The sequence below is a fragment of the Aethalodelphis obliquidens genome, unplaced genomic scaffold (genome assembly GCF_003676395.1).
Source record: "Aethalodelphis obliquidens isolate GAN/ISIS:26980383/991018 unplaced genomic scaffold, ASM367639v1 scaffold63, whole genome shotgun sequence".
In the NCBI taxonomy this organism is placed as follows: Eukaryota; Metazoa; Chordata; class Mammalia; order Artiodactyla; family Delphinidae; genus Aethalodelphis; species Aethalodelphis obliquidens.
Window position 1 is genome coordinate 9697945 of NW_020838007.1, and position 25254 is coordinate 9723198.

A 25254-nucleotide genomic window follows, 5' to 3' on the forward strand; every position below is an offset into this window, starting at 1 on the left:
TGGAATCTGCTGGACAGAAAAGTGGTGGGAGCAGGGCACAAAATCCTCTCATCAGAAATATAAACTCGGGCTTCCCTGGTGGTGCAGTGGTTAAGAATCTGCCTGCCGATGCAGGGGATACGGGTTCGAGCCCCGGCCTGGGAAGATCCCACATGCCGCGGAGCAACTGAGCCCGTGCACAACAACTACTGAGCCTGCGCTCTAGAGCCGGCGAGCCACAACTACTGAGCCCACGCGCCACAACTACCGAAGCCCACACACTTAGAGCCTGTACTCTGCAACAAGAGAAGCCACCGCAATAAGCAGCCTGTGCACCGTAACAAAGAGTGGCCCCGACTCGCCACAACTAGAGAAAGCCTGCACACAGCAACAAAGACCCAATGCAGCCAAAAATTAATTAATTAATTAATTAAAAAAAAAGAAATATGAACTTGCTTCATAGAAAGAGCACAAAGCAACAGCAGCGGTGAATGCCCACAAGTGCCTTTCCTCTTGCCTTCAGAACAGACAAGGTATTGTACCCCATAGTGGTTGGTCCAGTCTTTGGTTTCATGGTTTTCTGCTCCTTTGGCCAGAACACTGGCCGGTCCTTTTCAGAAGTTGTAATTATCACACATTTTGCCTTTAGGGCATGAAGGGCCAAAGAAGCTTCAAGACTGGAAATTGTGGGTTTGCAAACAGCAGGCCACGGTGTTCAGCTTTCAGGTTTATACCATCCACCAGCAACTGATCTATTCTCTTCAGAAACACGGAAGTGAACCCAATGACTCCCTCTGCGTTCCTATCAAAACTTCTAAACAACGACAACTTGATCGCACCCTTCTCCCAGAAGGAACTCTGCACATGAAAGACATAAAGCGTTTCACAGAGCAGAACATTCTTTGAAAACTCAGGATAGAAGAAAGCACTTGCTTAAGGAACTTAATTTAGAGAAACAGTGTAGCCTGGACGGGGCTGCCTGAGTTCAAAGGCACCGCTTTTAATCCCAAACCACTTTAATTTTACTTAACTTTTCTTTCTTTCTGGGTGACTAACCTGGAAACTTCTACTCATCTCCTGCCAAGTAATTTTTCTGAAGAAGGTGGATACTTTACAAGAGTCATAGCCAGGAGCCCTCTGTCAGGAATGCTGGTGGTACGGTTTTGTGTCGATAAAAACAGAGGCACAAGGAAACCGGGTCATTGTGAGTTGCGCGTGGAACAGACTCAGTCTCCGGCAAGTCTGCTCCGACTGGAAGCAATAAGGTGCTGGGTCTTCCTTAAGTTTGGAAATGGAATGCCTCTGGCAGCCCATGATCTTGGAGAGGGGAGCCGAGTGTTTTCATAGCTGGGATTTTGTGTTAGTGGAACAGGTAGAATGTCAACTGTTGTGAGGAAAGTCAACCGGTTCGCACACATGCAGCTGGAGAGAAAGCTCAGCTTCAGATGTCATTTAACGTGTTGGTGGATGAACAAGAAGGCGGCAGAAATGGCCTCTCGCAGCCAAGAAGCCGGTGGTTATTGGAAAAATTGCGGTAGCACAATTCTTCTTGTTTTCACTGCTAGGACCAGGAAGGACATTCTTTCAGACTTTCACACTGAGCGATTTTTCCTATGACCCATTTCAGAGTTAAAGGACTTATAAAATGGCCACACCTGATACCTTCCACAGAAGTAACTTCTTGCAAACAGCAAACAGTGAGATGGGCTGGCCTTTACTGGCAGGCCTAGCTTCATAAAATGAATGGTGAGAATCACAACATTTATTATTGTGATCATCCTAATAACGAAAACAGACCAATTGTACACTCATTTACTTTCTTGGTATTTATTCTCTAGGGGGAAAACATGGACTGATTAAGATGATTGTACCCTCTCCTTTTTGTGACTTCCAGTTTGTTCTTTATTTATTTTTGAGGGACCAGAATATTAGTATTAATTGGCTCTGATAGAGTGTTCCACAAGAGTTAAGAAAAAAGCGTATAATCTGGTTTATTCAATGTTGTATGGACATTATTTAGTGCACTCTCCTTTAAGGCTGGCACTATTGAATATTAACTGAAAATCAACTAGCAAATAAACCATCTTAACATGGCATAATCATGAGCCAGTCAAGAAAATATATCACCTCACACCCATTAGGATGGCTACTATCGAAAAAGTCATAGATGTAGAGAACAAACGTACGGATACCAAGGGGGAAGCGGGGCTACTATCGAAAAAGTCACAGACGTAGAGAACAAACGTACGAATACCAAGGGGGAAGTGGGGGGTGATGAACTGGGAGATTGGGATTGACATATATACACTATGGATACTGTGTATAAAACAGATAACTAATGAGAACCTACTGTGTAGCACAGGAAACTACTCAGTGCTCTGTGGTGACCTAAATGGGAAAGAAATCCAAAAAAGAGGGGATATACGTATATGTATAGCTGATTCACTGTGCTGTACAGCAGAAACTAACACAATATTGTAAAGCAACTATACTCCAATAAAAATTTTTAAAAAAAAGAAAAAGTCAGAAAATCACTGTTGGCAAGGATGTGGAGAAACTGGAAAACATGCATTTTTGGTGGGAATATAAAATGGTACAACTGCTAGGGAAAACAGCTCCTCAAAATATTAAAAACAGAATTAGCACATAATTCAACAATTCTACTTCTGGATATATACCCAGAAGAATTGAGAGCAGAGTCTCAAAGAGTTATTTGTACACCCATGTTCATAGCAGAATTATTCACAATAGCCAAAAGGTGGAACCAACCCAAATGTCTACTGATGAATGAAAAAATAAACACAATGTGTTATATACATATAATGGGATATTATTCAGCCTTAAATAGGAAGGAAATTCCGACATATGCTACAATATGGACGAACCTTGAAGACATCAGGCTAAGTGAAATAAGCCAGCGACAGAAAGACACATACTGTATGACTCAACTTACATGAGGGACCTAGAGTAGTCAAATTCAGAGAGACAGAAAGTGGAATTGTGGTTGCCAGAGGCTGGAAGGAAGGGGGAATGGGGAGTTGTTTAACGGTACAGAGTTTCAACTGGGGAAGATGAAAAGGTTCTGGAGATGGTTGTACAACAGTGTAAATGTATTTAATGCCACTGAACCATACACTTAAAAATGGTTAAACGTGTAAATTTTATGTTACATATATTTCTTCAGAATAAAAAATAAATAAAATATTAGATCAGGAAGTTACCTTAAAAAAAAAAGAAGTATAAAGTGGGGGTAACAGATACCTGATGCTGCCTTCAGTAGACATAGCCTCTTATATCCTGTTAAATCATCATTTCCTGTCTGCTCCAGGAGCCAAGGAAGCTTTCTGGGGGTGTGTTTTAAATTAGTTCAGGCCCACACCTTCCCTTGCCCCTTGTCTGAGAAAGAATTCACTGCTCCCCTGTCCTTCCCCACCCCTCCCTCCTTCCATACATCCTCACCTTTGCGGTAGGGGTCAACAAGAGAAATCTAGAACCATTTGGTTGTATGTCCATATAAAATGGTGTTAACAAGTTGTCTTTTATCACCTCGGTAGAAGAACTATGGAGAGGGAAATTAAAGGCGCAGGGAAGGATGGTATCGGAAAACTCTAGAACCTCGAGCTGATTTTGCCCCAAAGGCTTTGTATCAAATTATCACGATGACCCTGTGATCAAGAGACAGGTGAAGACTTCCCAGGGGAAGGAGCTTTAACGTTAAGGGGAGCTTAATGACAGTTTAGTTTGCTTTCAGGTAAGAGCTGTCCCTGGGAAATGTGGTTATGTGGGATTCAAGATAGTTTTGGCCCAGGTGGGGTGTTGTTGTTGTTGTTTTTTCTCCTCTTGTTTCAAAGGAAATTACGCAGACTAAGAGATAACTGAATTGTTTCCTTACCCCTCACCAAATTTACCCTTCACTGAATGTCAGGATTCAAGCCACTGCCGATTTGGGGAGGAAGTTGAACCCCGGACATCATTCTGGCTTTGAGAGCGGTGCTTGCGGTCCACTTCTAAACCTTCTCTAGATACGTTTTCACATTCCATATTGAACAGAGATGAGGGCTCTGTGCTCCTTACACTAGAGCCAGGGCAATCGATGCGCCGGCATCAAGGGCTACCTCTGCAGACTGAGAAGATGAGACCCCCTCTTGCACACCCATGAAGAGACGCAGAATGTAGTTCTGCTTTGAGAAACATCCTTGAACTAACTCGTCTCTCTCTATCCCTCCAAGCTTCCGCAGGTTCACTCGATCCAACAGTGTGACGACGGCCGTGCAGGCCGACCTGGACTTCCACGATAACCTGGAGAACTCTCTGGAGTCTATAGAGGACAATTCATGCCCCGGCCCGGTGGCCAGACAGTTCTCCCGGGACGCCAGCACCTCCACGGTCAGCATCCAGGGCTCAGGAAACCACTACCACGCCTGCGCGGCCGACGAGGACTTCGATGCGGATTTCGACCCTTCCATTCTGCCGCCCCCAGACCCCTGGATTGACTCAATCACCGAAGACCCCCTGGAGGCCGTGCAGAGGTCAGTGTGCCACCGGGACGGCCACTGGTTTCTGAAGCTTCTCCAGGCGGAGCGGGACCGCATGGAAGGGTGGTGTCAGCAGATGGAGAGAGAAGAGCGCGAGAACAGCCTGCCCGAGGACAGTAAGTGCGGCGCAGCGCCTGCGCACGCGCCCCCGGGGCCGGGTCCCCGGGGCCGGGGAGGGGATGCTTTCATAGCGCTGGGCAAGCCGTGCAGGTCCCCACCCCAAACGGGAACGTGTGGAAGAGCTGGGCGGTTCGGGCCGAGTCCACACACCCCTGGTGCCCAATAAAGACAAGCCCCCCCCCGCCCCCGCCCCCCCCCCCACACACACACGTCAGGCAGCTGTAACACCTTCTCTACCTCTGCCTCCGCGACCTCCACCTCTGGACCAACGTGGGGTGGACTCATGCTTCTGACTCGGTTTCTTTTCCCCAAGATGCTCCCGCAGGGAATGAACAGAAATTCTAAATAGTTTTAAGATCCCCAGATACGCGTGCCTTGGGCATTTATAATCTTACAGGTGTATTACTTTCATTAATATACAGGATTAAAACAAGGCCTGTCGTGTCTAGGCCTGTAGACGCCAAGCTTATTGACATCCTTGGACCTGGTTAGCCCGCACTTTCCCCCTTAGGTTTTAGGAAGGCAAACCTTCAGCCGCTAAAGCAATTAACCCAATTTAATGGGTTAAAGTAAATGATCAAATAAAGGATGGTTAAGTTAAGTAAATAACGGAGACTCCGCACACCGTTCTTTTCAGACTTGGACTTTTAACAACAACGATTCCTATTAACAGTTGACAAAGAAGTTGCCAGATTACTGCAGTCCGGTTGCACATTAATAACAATTTTGAAATTGGAATAGCATTTATAATCAGTGTGTATTTCATTGTTGCGTGTTTATTTCCCTCCGAAAAACGATTATTAAATGAATGGTGGATCTTCCAACTGATGATATTTTTGAATCAGAGAAATTCAGTGGTAGGCATCAAAGCCTGCCTTCATTTTTGTGTGGGAACCACCTGGAAGAGTATTAGCGTGATGTGGTTTTAGACCTTTTTTTTTTTTTTTTTGCGGTATGCGGCCCTCTCACTGTTGTGGCCTCTCCCGTTGCGGTGCACAGGCTCCGGACGCGCAGGCTCAGCGGCCATGGCTCACGGGCCCAGCCGCTCCGCGGCATGTGGGATCTTCCCGGACCGGGGCATGAACCCGTGTCCCCTGCATCGGCAGGCGGACTCTCAACCACTGCGCCACCAGGGAAGCCCTAGACTTATTTTTAAAATCATTTAACTTTTTATTGTGAACATTTAAAAACACTTGCAAAAGTAGAGAGTTTACTGTAGTGAACCCCCATATTCCCATCACCCAGCTCAACTACTGGCTGGTCTCATCTTCCCCCACTTGTCATCATTTTCGCCAGAGGATCTTAAAGAAAATCCAACGCATCCCGTCACTTCACTACGTATCGCTGATAAGGACTTCATGTATACGTATAGAACCATCATGCATTGTCATCCCTAACAAAAACAATAATAATTTCTTAATAATTAGATCGAGAGCTTTCTGTAAATCATGTTCAGTTGACTTACTAAGTGAACCAAACGAATTGTGTCTGGGAGCAGTGAGTTTTCCGTAAAGGAAGTACTTTTGTGAGAATGGAGACTGGAAAATGACAGTTTGCAGGTTGTGGGATTTCCGCTCTGTGTCTTGCTCACAGCTCTTCTCTGCTTTTTCTTGCTTCTGACCCCTATCCACCCGCTGACTAACTTATTTGTTGCCTTTCTGAGCAGGTTAGAAAATCCATCAATGGGTTTCTGTAACGTTCCTTTTGTTCTTGCACGTTATGAGTGCAAACAACTTAGCAGTGGAAACGTAAACCCCCTTGACACTTGACCCCACCGTTGGTGCCACTGCAGGCTCGCCCAGGTGTGGGTCCACAGGGAGAATATGCTCTGTGCCTAAGTGACAGGGGTGCGAAGCACAGCCCGGCAGCAGTGGGCGGGGGAGGTTTTCGGTAAGAGATTCTTAGCAGTTGCATCTTCTTATTCTCCTTTCCCCGTGGGTATACCCGAAGCCTAGTCGCTTTTCCTGGGAAAAGTGCCCATGTCTAAGGAGCAGCGGCCTCGGGTGCACAGCTCAACAGGGCAAGCTGTCTTGCAGATTTCAGTTCATGCAATGCATGGATTCGAACTTGTTCTAGCTTCGCTGCTTGGCTTCCAAGAAGACCTGGGGAAGCTGCTCATCTGGTGTTTTCTTTTAATCTGATGTTTTCTTCCCATCTGAGACTAGATCTACTTCTCTCAACCCAGCTTTATAATGATGCATGGGGATAGTCATTGTATACACATTTAGAAAAGTCTTCCTTAACGCTTAAGGAGCTATGAAAACAAGTCAATGTATTTTGATACCAGCACATATATTTGGAAGGTGAGAACCTTGTTAGAAAATCAGGTTCTCATCCTGTGTTTGAGATGAAAGAGAAGCATATTTGTAGCTTGAACATGAAGGAACTGCTCATTCATTCACTGTTCCAGAATTTTACTGCAGATGTTATTTGCAATATTGATTTATAAATAGGACTTATAAACCTATTCCATATGAAGGTATTTTGTTATAACAACATTTGTTCTAATAATAATTTGCTGTCTTTGTACACGAAGGTGCCGCTGTCCCACCGTGAATAAGCCGTCTTCTTAAGGACGCTGTCTTTAGTGATAAATTTTCTCAAATCTGCCTCTGTTTTACGAGGTCGCTGCCTGAGGGCGGTGGTGGGGTGTGAAGGTCATGGCTGCAGAACAGACAAAGATAACTTAGGGTGGGAGTATTTCTGGTGCTTTGCTTAAAGTATTCAACTGAGTAAATTAATCTTAGATGACAAGTATGCAATGAGACCCGCTGCACTGGGGAGTGAGTCTCCCTGTGTAGTTTGAAACATATTTCGATATCAGAGCCCCTTTTTTCTAAGTTAAAAAAAATTACACACAACACCAATAAATATAATAGGAAGAATGGTGAAGCTCTTTGGTGAGGGCCTGGAGTCCTATCTCTACCACTCTCTGGACAGAGGTCCCTAGAAACCCTCCCTGCCACCAAAAAAATCCCAGGATTCCTAGAATAGTTTGAAAGCCAATGGTCTATAGTGAAAAGTCCAATTTACTAATTTTTTTAAATACAATTTTATAACTTTAGCTCAAACAGCTAACACAAAGATCAGAGGTAAATGCCTTGCCTACATGTTTTTTTAAATGTACAAAACTGATTCAGATTAGAAACATCTATTTGTGTAAGCCTATCTAACCTACAAAAATGGCTCTTCCTTCAAATCTCAGCTTGGGCCTCACCTTCTAGAAGTCTTTGCAGAACGCATCCCTTCAGGCTGAGTTGGGTGTGCCTCCCTGGTGCTTCTGTAATAGCCTGCACATCTGTCTATCAGGTATTTCCAACTTTATTTGAATTCTAAACAGCGCAGAGGTACACACACATGCCCGGTCAAAGAGTCGCCAATTTCAAATGAGGCAAATGGAAATCAGTGAGCATCTGACCAGAAAGCCGGGAGGAAGGGAGAATATCAACCCCGCGAAAGAGCATCTATCTTGTCCTTACAGTCCCCTGGGCCGTGGGCTACAGGCTTTGACAGGTGTTGTTTTATTTGCCCTCACAACAGCTCTCTGGCAGTCCCTCCTCCAAGGTCACACAACACAGAAGCGCCTGATGGAATAGATACAACACGAATAACATTTGACAAGATAATGATACTTTGTATGTGCTTGGCTGCTGTAAAGCTCTGCGTACATATCTGTCCCTGCTTCCTTGGCAACCACAGTCCTGTTCTGATAAGTGGGCCTGGAGCTGCAGAGGGCCTTTGTTTTTACTAATTCTCTCATTTGACCTTTGCTTTTTTTATAAGGGGGGGCAAGTGGTAAGGAAGAGGGGCCAATCCCGTTTGGCAGGCATAGCCAATGTCTGAGTAACCAGCTTAAAAAGAAAAAGTCTGTGTACACTCAGAAAAATACATTTGATAAATGGGTCAGACGCAGATCTGTCTCTTGGCCAGGCCACCTTATGTGTCCTTTGGGTCCTAGATAGGAAGGTCTCTCTTCAGGGTACATGACGATGGTTGGCTCCGTGACAGATCCCTCCCAGGAGAGCTGGTCTTCATCCTCGGTAGGGAAAGATAAGGATAGGGTGGAAGAAAGGAATAAGTCTAACCACACCTGCTTAATTTATTTCGTGGGGCCCCAGAATTATTCCAAATTTTCAATATTTTTAAACGTTTGGGTGACTGCTTAATGCCTCTGAACTTAAAAACTTAAAACACTTAAAAACTGTTAAAATGGTAGATCTCACGTACATTTTACCACACACACAGAAACATCCACCCCACTGCCCCCCAAAAAAAGTCTGCAGCAGCTGAAGGTAGATGGGTCAGGCTTGCCGTCTTCACGTCCAGAGTTATTCATCACGCTTATAAGAATGTAAGGTATTTTGTTAAGTACCTGCCTGAATTCAAAATACAACATGTCCACTGGCAGGGGTGGGGGGAGAAGTTAGGAAGAGAGCTCATCTGCTCAATGGGAGCCTGAGGTTCAGATCTGGGGCATGTGGTGGTTGCCATCACCTTTCTCTATCACAGAGTTGAAGAAAAAAAAAAAAGCCATCCAGTCTTCAGGAATTATTCAGTGATCACTTATTTTATGCTGCGATCATCCTGATTCTGACCGCTGCTTCCTAGGGATCTTGTCTGTGGCCTTCCAGGACTGGAAAACACTGCTTTCCCCAAAACTGGACAAAGTGCTCAAGGAAGCGCAGAGAGAAAACCAGCACTCGCGGTCACCTCCAGCCAGCTTTCCAAAAGTCCATCTATAAATTCTTTGGGTGTGTGGGTCTATTGTTTTCCCTGCGAAAATAAAAGCAGCGCGAGGACTTTAGTTCTTGGGTGAAACCTTCCTCCCTAACAGTCGATGGTAGGTTTTTGGCTCCATAACAGAAGAAGGGAAATCTGCAGTGAGCGAGGTTTCCTCGCGGCCGGGGCAGCTGACAGAACGTTCCCGCAGCTCTCGAAGTAAACCGATCCGAGCCTGTCTCAGACAATGGGGCCTTGTGTGAAACAGCTGTCTCGGGGAGATGGCTCGGTGCTGTTGGCCGGGGCCTGCCTGTTACAGAGATCCGTCTGGTATTATCTGACTGGGACGAAACGCCCAGATGGAGCGCAGGGCTCCCACCAGGAATGCGGTCCAGCACCGATGGCTCGAAACACGGGCTCGGGTTTCAGTGGCCCCAGGATGAAATACTGGTTGATTGTGCTTGGAAATCTAGCAGTGCCTCCTGAATTGTGGGCAACTTATATGTGGAATTTTCAGGCTTTATCTGAAACGAACTGATAAACCCAAAGCGTGTGCGGGATGGAGGCAGATTAATTCCACTTTAATTTTGCCCTGTAATAGCATCCCCGTTAGTGAAACTTGGCCTTGAGTCCCCCAGAAGGCCTGGGAGCCTTGGCAGCGAACGTGGGGCTGGTAACGAAACCCGAAATGGGGTTTGCCCGGTTTCAGGTTGAGTTATGGGAAGCTGTGCACCGTCAGCGCTGCGACCGTTGATGGGTGCTATGCCCAGGGTCTCTGCAGCCTGAGGCCTGGTGGGTGGGTGGCAGGCAGAGGAACGCTCTGTGATTTCCTCAGCTCAGTTGCCTCAAGCCTTGTGTGCTTCTAAGCGGGGCAAGGTGGGTGCATCCTAGCTCCTTCCTGTTTTATTCTCATCTTTCTTTTGCAATGACCTGCAAAAGGTCCCTCCCCACCCCCATGCCCCAAGACACACACGCACACACACACATACGCACACACACTGCATACTCTCTTTTTTTAAGGTCTGGCCAACCTGAAATTAGTGACCAGGAAGCGACAGGAATGAAAAGAAAACTGTGTGCAATGTGCCTTCTGTTTAACCTTCTAGAACGCTGGCTGCATTTTGCTTTGCACAACACTGAGCACAAGGAGAAAGGTGCTGGTGCTGGAAGGTCATCTCCGAGCATCCCTTCTGTAGGGGTGTTTCACTGGGAGTGGTCTGAGGCCGAGGGGCACGGAGGCGAGGAGAGGTGAAGATGGGCAGAGGGAAGACAGGATGCCTGGAAGCAGCTCTCCAGGTCCCTGGGCCACTGCTGTTCCCTTTATTCCAGACACTTGTACATTGTAGAGAGGCAGAGATTGCAGAGAGAGGGCCTGACTCGTGGAGCACGGTCCCCGATCACTTTCTCTAACAATAACCAATTTCTGTGAAAGATCATTGCAATGGCCTTCAAATGCAGTATTTAATCCTTCCATATTCCCAAGGGAAATGTTAACTCATTTCATCTCGTTCAGCTTTCAAAGGCTCAAAAACTCTATTTATCTATGTGACGTAGATGCTGTTACTATTTCACGGCTGATGTGAATGGAGCTATGGATCGAAGCGTAACCATCTTTTATGAGTGAGACCCCTGGAGTATGGACTGGGGAAAAAACATTAGCTGAATTTTTGAAAACTTGCTCCTTACAAACAAAATAATATTTCCTCCATGGTTTAGCCCCGTGGAAGCTCTGGTTTTAGTCCATGGGATAATTTCTACTTGAGAATTCTATTCTTTATTCATTCGCTTTTAATAAATTCATAAATTCGTCATTCTTTGTTCATTTAAGTTTTGGCTCCTTTAAGGGAAAAAAAAAGTGCTCTTGTTACATTCAGAGCAGCCCTTGTCAGCCAGGAGTGAAACAGATCCATGTTTTCTGTGGAGACCTTTTTATTGACAACAGCTCTGGATCACAAATGTGTTTGAGAAGCAGCTGGGCCGTTGGTTGGAGAAATTCTTTTCCACGAGGACAAACTCGTGAATTAAAATGTCTCCACTTGGATAATCCCGACTTGAAATCACACAGATTCGGTCTGACAAATCCACATGACTTTGGAGTAAGTGGGTGGATCCACTTTCTTTTAAATTCCTTTTTCCTCCCCACTCCTAAAGTCTACAACATTCCCCCAGGGGGCGGGGAGGCCAGGTGAGTAAAAAGTCAAAAGTTGAGGACAGGGAGGTTTAATTCACCCACAACCTCGTTCAACTTTTCCCAAATGGCTTGGTTCTTCCAGCCTGAGTCAGCACAACTAGTATTATAAATAGAAAACCAAGAGGAAGAACGGCCCCACCAAGACTATCTTAGCCAATTAATCAGTCAAGACTGTAAGGAAAAAGGGGTGCTAGGCACGGTAAAATCTTAAAGAAGCAGAATCTTAGGCCTGGAATCTTGCCGTTAATTAACTTTTCTGGTTAACATAGAGTTTATTGATGAGTCAGTTCACTTCAAAACCTCTTCCAACAGGATCATTGGGAGTTACATCGGCACAGTCTATGCCATGCCTGCTGGTAAAGTCAGACATATAAATAGATGGTGCTGGAAAGAATGCGGAGAGGGCAGAGACAGAGCTGTGCACGGAAATTTGAGGAGCAAAGCGAGGGAGAGGTGAAAGGGGATAGGTCTTTCTGGAGGATGCACACCTGTGCACAGGGGGCGGGGCCCGTGTGGGGCGGGGCCAGTGTGGGAGCCAAGGCAGGAGGCACCCCAGCTCAGTGTTTAGCCTGAGCAAAGGCACTGTGGAGAGACCAGGTTTTGGATTCGGGAAACTGGGGGCCCAAGGCACTGAGGGAGTGGGCAGAGGTGAGGCTGGACGGGTGGCCATTGAAGGGAGTTTCCCGCTTATCCCAGGGATGACAGGGGAGCATGGAAAAGTTTTAAGCGTGAGAATTATATGAGATAAGAAGACCCTCCAGTTAATAGGACCAAACCTCCAAACTGGCCATGGAGGGAGAATATTCATGCTGTGGAGGGGGTGATGGAGCCTTGTATCCCTAATCATGAGCAACCAGGGACTCCTGAGAGGAATGTGGATGTGGGGAGACAAGAGGTGTCGAGGGGTTGCTCAGACGTGCTGCACGAAGGGTTGGTATACACCAGAGTTACAGATTTGAGCAAAATAAACCTATTTTACAGAATAGCTGAACCCAGGAGCACGGATGGGATCACTCGAGGGGACTAAGGGAAGGGGGCTCAGGACCGAGTTTTGTGTTCAACATTCTCGAGGTGGAGGGAAGCAGAGGTCAGGGCCAGAGAGCACTGTGGGTGCCCAGGGGGCTGAGATTCCTTTGTGCCAAACGCAGAGGTCCAGGAGGGGGGAGGGGAGGGGAGCGCCAGACCGCAGGGACGGGGGACCCTGGGAGCTGAGGATGTAGAGAGAGCAAAGGAGTCTGCCCTTTGGAGAATCCAGCTTAAGGGAATGTATTGGTATGCCCCGGCTGCCATAACAAAGTACCACCCGTGGCCTCAGCAACAGAAATCTCTTTTCTCACAGCTTTGTGGGCTAGAAGGTTGAGCTCAAGGTGCCCGTTTGTCCCTAGGCCTCTCCCCTTGGCCTGGTCTTCCCTCTGTGTGTATCTACATCCTGATCCCATCGTCTTAGAAGAACACCAGTTATGTTGGGTGAGGACTCACCCTAATGACCGCGCTTTAACTTAATTACCGATGTAAAGGCCCTGGTCCACATACAGTCACGGTTGGAGGACTTGGATGTTAGGACTTCAACAGATGAATCTGGGAAGACACAATTCAGCCTATAACAGGGGAGAAGAGGAATTTTATTTTAGCTAGAGGGGATCACGAGATGGGGGAGGATTTTCCCCTTAGAATGGGAGCGACTTGAGAATGCTGGCAGCCCTCTCACGTAGGGCTGCAGAGAAGGGCAGAGGTGGCAGAGAGGGAGTAGGTTCTCCGAGCAGCCAGGAGGGAGTGGGCCAAGGACACAGGCAGACGGGAAGGGTGGGCGTAGAGAGCTCTTTAGGACGGGGGCAGTTATCGGTCGCCGGCTGACTCCATTAAGAAGCAATGGCAGTAACTCCAGGCACCTGACGTCTCTGATGCCGGCCACATCACTGCTTGCCCATCACTCATTAGGGCTTTAGGGGAACTGCGTGGGGGGCAAGTGTCAGGAGAGGGCAGAACACTGAGAGTGTTCATGCCTGATCCCCCTGTTTACTTCGTCTCATAGGAGGCAAAGTTATGGTTGAAAATGAGGTAGCAGGGGTCTAGTTGTGAGTGAATAAGAGTCAGAAAAGGAGGGTCAGGGAGGGAGGTGACCAAGACCATCTTGAAGGACTAATAAACAGCTGCAAGAGATGGGCTGAGTTTGGAACCCATGGGTCTGAATGGCTCTAAACCACACGGCAAAACACAGCTCACAGAGCATCGGGTGGGCCCAGCGCCCTGCAGGCCAGATGTGTCTGGCCTACTCTGCACCTGAAGATGGACCTTGTTTTGCTGGAGCATCTGTGGCTCCCGGGGAGGGTCTGACCCTTGATTTTGCAGCGAGTCTGTTTTCTGCACAGGCTCCGGCAGGATGGTCTAGGCGTCCAGCCTTGGTTAAGGTCCTGTCTTCTCCGTGTGTCTCTGTCATCCAGCAGCCAGTTGGCCACTGTTCTAGCTCTGTTAGGTGGGGAGATATGCCCAGATAGGCATGAAAATCTGGGGCCCTGAAGAATTGTTGTGGATTTCTTATGCGCACAGACCAAAGGCGTGATTCCCCCACACACTGACGCTTGTCTAAGCCTGCCTGCATGAAAGCCACCAAAAAAAGAGGACGTTCAGTCAGCTCACACTGTTGGGGAGAGATGATGGAGCGTGAAGATTAGCAGGATAAATAATTCCCTGTTTGGGATCATGTCACCTTTTAGTTTCCCAGGTGAATGACCAAGAGCTAAAGAATGTCGATAGGATATAGGAGTTATAATTCCTGCTACATCCTAACAATTTCCATATATGATTTCATTAAATAATCAGCAATCCTATGAAGATAGCATTATGATCGCTTGACAGACAAAGAAAACAGAGTCTGAGAGTACAATACATTCTCCCAAGCTCCGCAGCTGATAAGTGGTATTTCTGACTCCAGTGCCTATTCTCTTTCTGGGATGTCACACAGAGAGGAAGTTAGGAAAGGAAGCAGACCAGGGGAATTAGGTGTAGGCGGCAGGGCCTGGGACGTGTCCCACCAGCCTGTCCACTGCAGAAGCTTCACCACTGGTGGGACAGCCAGACGGACTCCTCTGTATTGATAGGTAGTGTCCAGGTTGAAGATATAAATGCTGATGGTGGAGCCGGCATAGTCCGTAAGAACTGGAAGCAGTCAAAGCAACCAGTGCTTCTGGCCTGTCAGCTCTAGAGGCCTAACCCTTCTTGAATATTAAATGCGTATGTTGGTTATGCATAAGGATATTTTTTTCAAACAAAGGGTCACACATATTTATTCCTGAACCAAGCTACTCATGCAGAAATGTAGAAACAAAGAAAAAAATCATTTTCCCAATAAAACACATCCAACGGTCTAGATAGTCGGGATGTTTTCAGCTTGACATGGTAAGATGCTGGCGACTCTGATACAGTATAAATATGTGTAACACAGTATAAATATATATATAGTATAAATATCTCCCACGCGGTTCCTTATAGACCCAGCTCAGTCTCATCCAGTGTCTCTGATTGGAGCCGGACCAGATTTTATTCCCAGTTTTTATCCAAATCCACTGGGGAAGGGGATGATTCTGCTTTCGTTTCATGGCCAGGAATCCCTTGATCCTGAAAGTCTTGTGACAAACAGATTCAACCACACAGATTGTGATGGCAGAGAGAGGGAGCTAGGCCTATGGATATAAAATAAGGGTTTTGACTCAGCAAAAAGTCAGACACGTCCCCGGCGGAGACGGCCTTTGTTTTTTACTCGGCTACCACTGAACACTTGAGAGAAACTGTTCATTCCCTTCACTCCTGTGCCTTTTATACCACCTCCTTGTTCCCAAAATAAAAATGGTACCATGTGGGGGTCAGTGGGAAGGAGGAGGTGTGCTCTTTTCTAGATGTCTGGGTTTCTGATTGAACATAGCGAGGAAATTTTAAATCGTGGTTTTCATAAAAGACTATTTTGTCTTTCTCTGCTTCTCATTATGATGCATAGTCTTTCAAAGAAAAAACAAAACTTGAACCTTAAACCCACCATCTCTTTCAAGTGACCCCTGGTTCCTGCATTCTTTTCGTGACTGAGATTTCTTTGTGCGACAGTCATTTTCGGTAGACGTGCTTTGCCCTCCTGCCCTGACGTAGGACAGGGATCAGACTTGCCGAACTTCTGCAAATTCCCCCACTGACTGGTTACAGCTGCCCCCCTTCTCTCCACTGGCCGTGGCTAGAAAGTGTGGATAAAGGAAAGAAATCATGCTCAGAGGCCTTCAGTTGAGTAGATTCAGAACCAATTCTCAGTAAGTGTTGAGGGAAAAGGGCACAGCTGGACCAGGGCCCCAGGGAAGACACTTCATACTTTGAGCCCAGCTTTTCTCAGCTAAAATGATGACATTGGCCCTGCCCCACGGGGTAGGGATCACATTAGATGTGCGCGTGAAAGTGCTTTGAAATACAAGGTAATAGTAATATAAATAGGCAGGTTTTTGCAAAAACCAAACAGTGATGGCCTTTCTGATCTTCCTGGCTTTGTGTGGTGAGCTAATCCAGGCCTGTCCTCTCTGCTATGATTCCCCCAGAGCCACCCATTCATCGTGGGATGAGAGGTCTCTAAGCTTAGAAGTGGGGGAGTTAATAAAGAGATGCCCACTTCTTACACAGAAGGAGTTCAGTTCAACAGCGTTTTGGGTTGTTGTTCTGCAGTCCCACTGAGGGATAGACTAACACAGGAGCTGGGAGGAAAGGAAAGGGAGAAAGGAACCTGAAAAAATTCACCATCAGCGTTCTTATAGGCATGCAGGGAAACCAGGGTTCTCTACATGCAAAGAGCGGCAAAGCAAGACAAGGCCTAATCGGTGATTACATGTGATACAAATAGATGGAATAAATCATGGTTAAATGGCATGCCTGGGGTGACACAGCAGAGATTATTATTCTGGAAGAGGCAGAGAATGGGCCCTAAGGGAAATGGATGGTAAAAACTATTAACTACATTTGGATGGAACAATCTGGAAAGACTGTGTGGACCAGAGTGTGAGGAAAAAAACAACTAAAGGAAACCCCAGGGGCACATCTTCCTCCTGGATGGACAGAGCCTTCAACCGCCCATTCTAGGCCGTGGGGTCTCAGCTGTGCTAGAGGGGTTACCCCAATCTAACGCTCTCCTTTGCTCTCAAGAAGGCCCTTAGCTGTCGCCTTTCTAGGACCAAAGGAGACACCTTCATAAACTCCGGGGTGGGACTGGGATGTTGGTTGTCTGGTCTAGTGGTTTCCTTTAGGGAGGGAGGCAAAGGGGACAGAAGTAGAGAACAAATACTTTGTCCGTAGGGCTTCCCTTCACTGGAGAGGGAGAGAAGGGAAAAAAAGAAAGAAGTAGAAGTTCAGAAGCAAATTTGAAAAAAACTAACATTTGATCCTTTGAGGGAGAGCACATCCATTGATGTTTGCTCTCTTGCCCTTTTTGTACTTTCATGTATTTTAACTTTTTTCCAAAATAAAAAACAGTGACATTTTCAAATGATGATTACTATAACAGTTTAGTCCAGAGCCAATTTCATATTGCAACGGATATCCACACAAACCACTTTTGTTGTTGTTGTTCTTTGCTTACTTTCCTTTTTTAAGGAGAGAGACCAAGAGAACTGAAAGCTCTCTGATCACCATTTAAAGAATTCACTGTGCTTTGGCTCAATCATACTTCTTCCCATCCATCCCAATTCAAGTGATTCAGCAGATCCCAAACACGTATAGCCATGTTTGTATTTCTGACGTCCATCTCCCCCACGTCCCCTCACCAGAATGGAATCCACAAGGGCAAGATTTTGTCCTCATCACCGTGTCACATCCATGCAGCACAACCTGGCACATCGTATGCCCTTATTCAATATTTGCTGAGTAAATGAGTGAATTCCCAGAACCCACAGGGAGTGTCCCCGCACCAGCTTTTGTGTAGATCCCACAAGTCCTTTCAGGCTCCTTTGACATTTTGGCCTTGGCTTTGAGGGCCAACCCAGCCCCTGCGAAGTTAATTGCCACCACGTACAATAAAATAGTGAGATGCAAGGCTAACACCTTGGGAAGATGTCTTGTACCTAGGCCTCTTCTGGAACTTTCTTTCACCAGGTTGGGCTGTTACATGCATAGGAAAGGCCCACAGAGGCAGCCTGAATATCTCATTTACGCTTGCTCCCTTATCCTTCTTTTCCTAGCATCCCTGAGAGAAGTACTTTTCTTTCCACCCTGCTGAAGGCTGGTATGGAACATTTTAGAGTAGTTTCAAAATGACATTCAGGGCTTCCCTGGTGGCGCAGTGGTTGAGAGTCCGCCTGCTGACGCAAGGGACACGGGTTTGTGCCCTGGCCTGGGAAGATCCCACATGCCGCGGAGCAGCTGAGCCCGTGAGCCATGGCCGCTGAGCCTGCGCGTCCGGAGCCTCTGCTCCGCAATGGGAGAGGCCACACAGTGAGAGGCCCACCTACCACAAAAAAAGAAAAAAAAAAATGACTTTCAGATTCTTCTTTCTTCTTAATCTCATTTCTTTTTTTTTCAAATATTATTTATTTTTGGCTGAGTTGGGTCTTTGTTGCTGCGCGTGGGCTTTTCTCTAGTTGCAGTGAGCGGGGGCTACTCTTCGTTGTAGTGCGCGGGCTTCTCATTGCGGTGGCTTCTCTTGTTGCGGAGCATGGGCTCTAGGCATGTGGGCTTCAGTAGTTGCAGCACATGGGCTCAGTAGCTGTGGCTCGCGGGCTCTAGAGCACAGGCTCAGTAGTTGTGGCGCACGGGCTTAGTTGCTCTGCAACATGTGGGATCTTCCCGGACCAGGGCTCGAACCCGTGTCCCCTGAATCAGCACTTAACCACTGCGCCACCAGGCAAGCCCTTTATCTCATTTCTTTACCAACCTTCAGCCTTTTTTTTCCCTACTTTTTACTTCCATTGGAGTTTACCATTTACTTTGTCTTTTTTACTTCCTCAAAGCCTATGTAACAAATATGAATTTTACCTTCAGAAGAAAAGAGTTATTTCACCCACCAAGTGAGTGTCCAATGGAAAAAGTAAACGAAAAAAATTTTATTAGAGCTTTCTTAAGATCAAAGTGAGTTTTTAGTTCTCTGGAAAAGAAAGCGTGGAGGACAAGGAAGTAGGGGTAATCGTCTGCTTGTCCCAGACCTCCTGGTTCATGGAGACAAATCCTCATCTCCCCACCCTGGGCCTAGGAAAGGACACTAGAAATGCAAGTAATCCTGGAGCCAGCAGGGAATTTCCATTCAAGAACGTGATGGTAAAAACCTGAAAAACAGAACGGCCCCGACTCTATTCCCGGTGTTTTCGCTCTCACCAGACCATGCTGAGTGAAGATGTCCCTTGCTTAACTTCCAAGAAGACATCCGAGTTAGCCCCTGCCTACGTGGTGGGTATTGCCCAAATGATTGTTTGCAGCAGTGCTTTCCCCTCATTTGAGAATCGCTGGCTTATTCAGCTCATCTTGCTATGCGGTCCATTACAGAGCTTAGGTATCTGGGTGTCATTGAGAGCCATTAGCTCAAACTCTTGAGGTGTATCCGGATACCTCAAGTTTCTCTCACAGTCCCCAGGAGCTGTACAATCCCAGGCAGCCGATTGGAGACCTGGGTTCTGGTTCTAAGCTTTTAGGAATCATTCTGAGATTTGCTGGTGTCACAGTCCTGCCCTTCAGCAAGATCATTCAGAGAGGTTTCCAGAAACCTCAGAGCTTGCCTAAAGCCATGTGTTCACTTAGGAAGTGCCCCTTCCGATCTGTCTCTGACTGAACTGGGACAGGTCCTTCAAAGCACATACCTGTCCCAGACAACCAAGGATACTGGTTGCCTATGAATAATCCAGACATTTTTTTTTTTTCTCTTCTGGGCAGAGCAAGTGTGGGGCCCACAGTCGCACACCCACAGTGGAAGTGTGGAGTCCTGGTCCTCAATAATAAACATTTATTGAGCACTTGCTGTATAATCGGATCCAGTCCTAAGCAATTCACACACATTGCCGCTTTTTTTTTTTTTTTTTTTTGCGGTACGCGGGGCTCTCACCGTTGCGGCCTCTCCCGTTGCGGAGCACAGGCTCCGGACGAGCAGGCCCAGTGGCCATGGCTCACGGGCCCAGCCGCCCCGTGGCCACGGCATGTGGGATCTTCCCGGATCGGGTCACAAACCGGCGTCCCCAGCATCGGCAGGCGGACTCTCAACCACTGCGCCACCAGGGAAGCCCCCACATTGCCGCTTTTAACCTTCACAACAACCCTGCCAGTAAGTAGGTACCCTTAGCCCCATTTTACATATAAGAGAACAGAGATTAGGTGACTTGTCCAGGGCAGTAGCTAGGAAGTGTTCCAGCAAGGATCCTTGGCCAGTCAGGGCCAGTACTCTTAACTTCTGTGGTGCCCTGTGCTGTCTTTTCTGCTTTGGGGTGTTGAGAAAAGGAGGGAGACCTCACACAAGTGATTGATCTGTTAAAGAGGAAAAGGTAATCATCCCCAGAGATTTTACAAACAGATTGAAAAAATGTCAACTCCTAGGCCTGAAAATTTGCTGCCTGGTGGCTCTCAAGGGGGACCTCCGCTATCCCTGGGGAGGTAATCTCTGCACTATAGCTCTGGTGTGACTGGTGACTTCTAGAGTTCAGAGATGCCCTGGTCACATGTGCGGGAAGGCTGAAATATTTGGGTAGTGCCCAGGGGGTGGGCAGCCGAAATCGTTATCCAGCCTGGCAGCCTTAAACAGAGGAGCAGATGACTAGAAACCCCAAAATGAAGTTGCTTTTCGTTGTCTTCTCAGTCTTTGTGGGGAATGAGGTCAAGAAAGGGAGATCTAATTCCACTCCGAGTCTCAGGCTCGGTAAATTCAGAACAAAACTACAGCAGCAAAAACGTTGCTTCAGTCCCATAAAATCTCTCCCTGTGAAGATCTCCAAGCGGGCAAGCACCCCTCGGAGGCTCCCCCGCTCTGGCTTTCTCTGTGGGCGCCGTTTCCCCTTCCTTCCTGCCCGGTGCCCAGTGCCGGGGGGCCGGGCTCCAGCCGCGCAGCAGCCCGGGCCCCACCGGCGTAGGGAGCGCCTCCGGGATAACGCGGAGCTCGGGATGCTCGGGATGCTGGGGCAGAGGCTCCTTTCTGCTCAGCTCGCCCATGCGCTGAAAGGTTCTCCCCTTCGACTGCACCGGAGGCAAGAAGTAGCTTGCAAAGGGAGGATTTTCAGCACAGTGCACAGGGAATTAAACCTCTATGAACAATAACGTTGGTCTGTGGAGTGGAAAAGCAGGGGCGGTGCTGGCGTCCCCTAGGCAACGGGCTGACAATGTTCACTCCTTAGACAATCTTGCAACTGGCCATGGCTCTTTCCTGACAGTACCAGTGGCTGAACTCCGGAAAAATAATGAAGGCTATGGATGGGATATGGTGAGTGCCACGAGATTCCCCGCTCCAAATTAGGGCTGCTTTTCTTGTGTTTGAACTCGTATTAGAAAAACAAGCTAGCAGACCATGACTGCTGACACAAATAAATCCATAACTGTACTGGCAAACACTTGAAATTCATCCTTGCAGTAAAAGGAAAAAAAAAAAAAAAAAAGCAAAACTATTTGCCTCCTTTCCTGGTAACATCCAGGGCTGTGATGGAAAACTCCGTTATTCCTAAGAAAGATGCATGAGGAGCATGTGTTTTTCTCCAGGTTGGTTTTCTTCTTTAACCCAGGAGCGTCTGTTCCATAGACCGCAGAGCAACGGCCACGACCGGGCTGTGTGCGTGTGCGCGCGTGCGGTGTGCATATCGTTTTCCCTAATTGCTACAGCATAACTTCCTCTTTGCTTTACCAGACTAAGTCTCAGCAATGAGACATCACGTGTAAACTTCTTGTCTGTTTGCTTTTTTCAGTTCTAGGGAAAATCCGAACTGCAGTTGGCAGTGCCCAACTTCTTATGGCCCAGAAATTCTACCAGTTCAGAGAACTGTGTGAAGAAAACCTGGTAGGTATCCTTACCCATCACTACCATTTTCCCTGCTAGTACCACGAGAAGAACCTGTTGTCAAGACCGGTCCACCTAAAGTAGAACCAAGTCACAGCCCATCGGACTCTCTAACCTGGAATAGAGAGTTTTCTGATGAATCATATATTTCCTGCTTTTCTTAAAATTAAAAATATTTATGTTATACTTAAGTAATCTTTGAAGAAAGAATCCAATCAGGCTAAAACTCCATTCCCCTCCCCTTTTTTGTTCGGTAACTGAAGACTTTCCATTTTCCTGGCCTTCTGATTTCATTATTCTTACCAAACTATGGAGAAGACTGATACGTAAAAAATAATATTACAGCAAAAAGATCATTTTCGATAATGAGTTTCTTTCTGAAATAGCCATCAGGGCTTATTTTCTTATCAGAGTTCTCTGTTTTAATTCAAGAATCAGAAGTGGAAGGTGTCATAAAGTATAGATTTGATCTCCCTGAGACCAATGAATCATTCATCCTTCTTGGACATACAGAAACAAAATAAACCAGGACAAAGAGACAAAACTAATACTAGCATCAACAACATTTTAAAAAAATTACCAGCAAAATACAAGGGCAAGAGCTTCCTCACAGAATTTTTTTTAAATGCTACCATCCCTACAAGTGTCATTCCACAAACATAGCTTTCATTGGTCAATTAATGATCAAGTCGGATCTAAATAAAGAAAATGAAAAGCAACTAGTTTATCTCCTGGAAGGTTAAAAACATGAATCATTTGCAATCGGATTGACCCAGACTATGATTTTAGAGTTCTAACCACATCTTGTTAACAAGGACAAATACAGACCGCAGGGAATTTATCTAGACAGGGCTCAACCAAGAGCAGATACAAACCCGGCAAAAGTTGGTGCTCTCCGTCTCTCTTCACCAGGCTTTTCTTTTTGAACCCTCCCCTTGGGGCTATCCTTTCCTTCCTCCTCACCCCCACCCCTGACATCTATAGTTTGTTTTCTCCTCCCTCAGCAAAAATTACCTGACCCTTCTTTCAGCGTCTCAGAAATTCTATTCTGAATTATGAGATAATATATATTAGTAGATGTATTGATAAGTGATTCAACCAATATCTTATTGAGCTTCACTACGTGCCAGGTACAGAATTCCTGCTAATCTGTAAACTTGCGGATGTGTCACAGATCTTTTTTTTTTTTTTCGCGGTACGCGGGCCTCTCCCGTTGCGGAGCACAGTCTCCGGACGCGCAGGCTCAGCGGCCATGGCTCACGGGCCCAGCCGCTCCGCGGCACGTGGGATCTTCCCGGGCCGTGTGCACGAACCCGCGTCCCCTGCATCGGCAGGCGGACTCTTAACCACTGCGCCACCAGGGAAGGCCCACAGATCTTAATTAATATGATTCTTTGCTCTTGTAAAGAATCATACGTAAAAAAGTTCATATAAAGCCATATTTCTCAAACTGGCCAAAAGACACAGGCGGAGACCAATAAGTACACGCTACAGGGCAAACACAGCACACCTTTGAAAAGAATTATAGAAGCAGGAGCAGAAGCGCACTGTGTCCTCAGAGCTTTTAAGTTTATGATCTGGTTAGATCCTCAAAGCAACGGTCTGGAGAATATAGTGACATTATTTTTATGACGGTTCTACCGTTGAGGAAAATGGGCCTGAAAGAGCTCAGTGACTTGCCAGGGCCGCGTGGTAAGAGGCAGAGCCAAGGTTCAGATCCCAGTGTGTTCGACTTCAATCCCTGTAAAGGCCCCCCAGGATTTGAGTCCCCTCCTCACCCTGCTGGCTCAGCTCCATCTCCTCTGCAGCAGGAAGCACGGTGGCCTGGTGATGGTACCACTTAGGTCCACAAAGGTGCATTGAAGCAGCACTGAGATCGGTCACCCCAGGCCCAGCTCTGCTTGCTTGAGTTCTTACTCTGAGGAGGACACCTGAGAACACTTGCACCTTGTCTCCGACTTGACTCTCGGGCATAGAATAAATGCATTGCAACAAAAGTCAACCCAGGGACCTGGCCCGCCGTATCCTTCTCAACCTCTACCACCTCTGACCTCCAAGTGGCCTGGTTCATACTCAAGCGGGCTGTGCATCTCCTTCTGCGCCGGGGTGTCACAGGAGCCTCTGATTCGGAGACTGGCTGAGCACCCAGGCTCTTTCCCTCTGCTTCCCCATCCATCCCCTGGAGGCTGTGTCAGCAAAGAGAGTCTTGGTGGGAAAGGAACAAATTACCCGTGTTACAGAGTTAAACGACCTCTATCATTTCATCGACTGATGCACTAAAACAGTTTAACCAACGGAGCTTGTGACCTAAAAGACTTCGGTGAACTTCAAAGTATGAGCAATTTAGCTTTTAGTTACCAATAAGATAAGGAAATATATTGCGAGATCATAAAACTCCATTTGACAAGTACTTTGTCAAAGCTATTATCTGTCTATTCTGAACCTAGATATTAAGAAACTTTCTTTTTAGTTTACTAAATCAAAGTACTACAGAGAAACCCTCTTGTTAATTCAGATGTCATTAGAATAGAGTTTAACACTGACCCAAATACTTACAAATTTTAGAACTTACTTATTCCAATGATCTATGGGTAGTTTTAAAAGTGTAAGTTTATAAATATATTCTTTACTTGTATTTATTTTGAAGCCAGACCAATAATGCTAGTCCATGAAAGGGGTAAAACGTTCTTTCCAACTTATTAACTTTGATGGTCACCAACCTTGAGCTTCCTGAAATTCTGATGATATTTTCATAGGGCTGATTTTAAAAGTACAAACTGGCCTCCAGTTATTATATGGCATGAGACTTCACAGTCTTTCCAATTGCCCAGATTCCCAGAGGTAACCAAAACGGACCCCTGCTAGAAACTTTTGGCAAGTGGGAGTCCCACCCATCTGCCCATGAATGCCTTTAGCTACTGTTGCAGGTAGTAACCAGCGATGAACACAACACCTTCAGTCTTTAGTTGTTTTTTCTGTCTCAGACCATATAAATGAGTGGTTCATACTTTCTAGTACTTGTCAGGGATACGTGAATGAGGGCAAAGAAAGTCAATCCACAAACCAAAGAATGTTTAATATTATCTAGCAAATGGGTCACTACAGGCATCTATGTGTGTGTATAGACAAGTGTTCTCACATTTGCCATGTTACGTTATGGTCAATTTAAAACTAATTCGCTTCCAAATGATTTTGTCCAAGTACTTATATGATAACATGACTTCCTACATTAGAGATATCTTAATTGTTAAACACACAGTAGTTTGAAAATCCAGTTCTTTTATTACTTATCATTGTTTGCCCTAGTATTTTCACTCAACATGAGTATTAAAATGAACTTTACTTTAGATTCCTTATATGTTCTCTGAGTATGTTGGATGGCATGGAGTTGAATACTGACTCTAGTACCAATACACTGTATTTTTTTTTTTTTTGCAAAAGGTATTTTCCTTTAAATATAGCTTTAAATGCATCTTGTCATAGATCATACATTCTGGGATTTTTCAAATGTTTATAGACTCCCTGCCATAGCGTACTGAAGGATGTAATATTAACAAAAGAAGAATTTTACTTTGACATTGAGAATCACTGACTCCAATGTGTATAAGATGAATGTATAAACTTATCATTTGCAGTGGAATCTTTTTTAAAAAACCAAACTCAGAGAGAGTATAAACGTGGTTGCCAGGGGCTTGGGTGTGGGGGAAACAGGGAGAGGTTGGCAACACGGT

General features: G+C 46.2%; 1 protein-coding gene across 8 annotated transcripts in view; it reads left to right on the forward strand.

Annotated features, from left to right (window-relative positions):
- The window catches only part of DLGAP1 (DLG associated protein 1), a 322151-nt gene that overhangs the window by 293250 nt on the left and 3647 nt on the right, over positions 1–25254 (forward strand). For all 8 annotated transcript variants that reach the window (XM_027088554.1, XM_027088553.1, XM_027088560.1 and 5 more), the window contains 2 exons: positions 4209–4630; positions 21432–21523. In XM_027088554.1, the coding sequence (XP_026944355.1) occupies positions 4209–4630; positions 21432–21523 (514 nt within the window). The remainder of the gene's footprint in view (positions 1–4208; positions 4631–21431; positions 21524–25254) is intronic.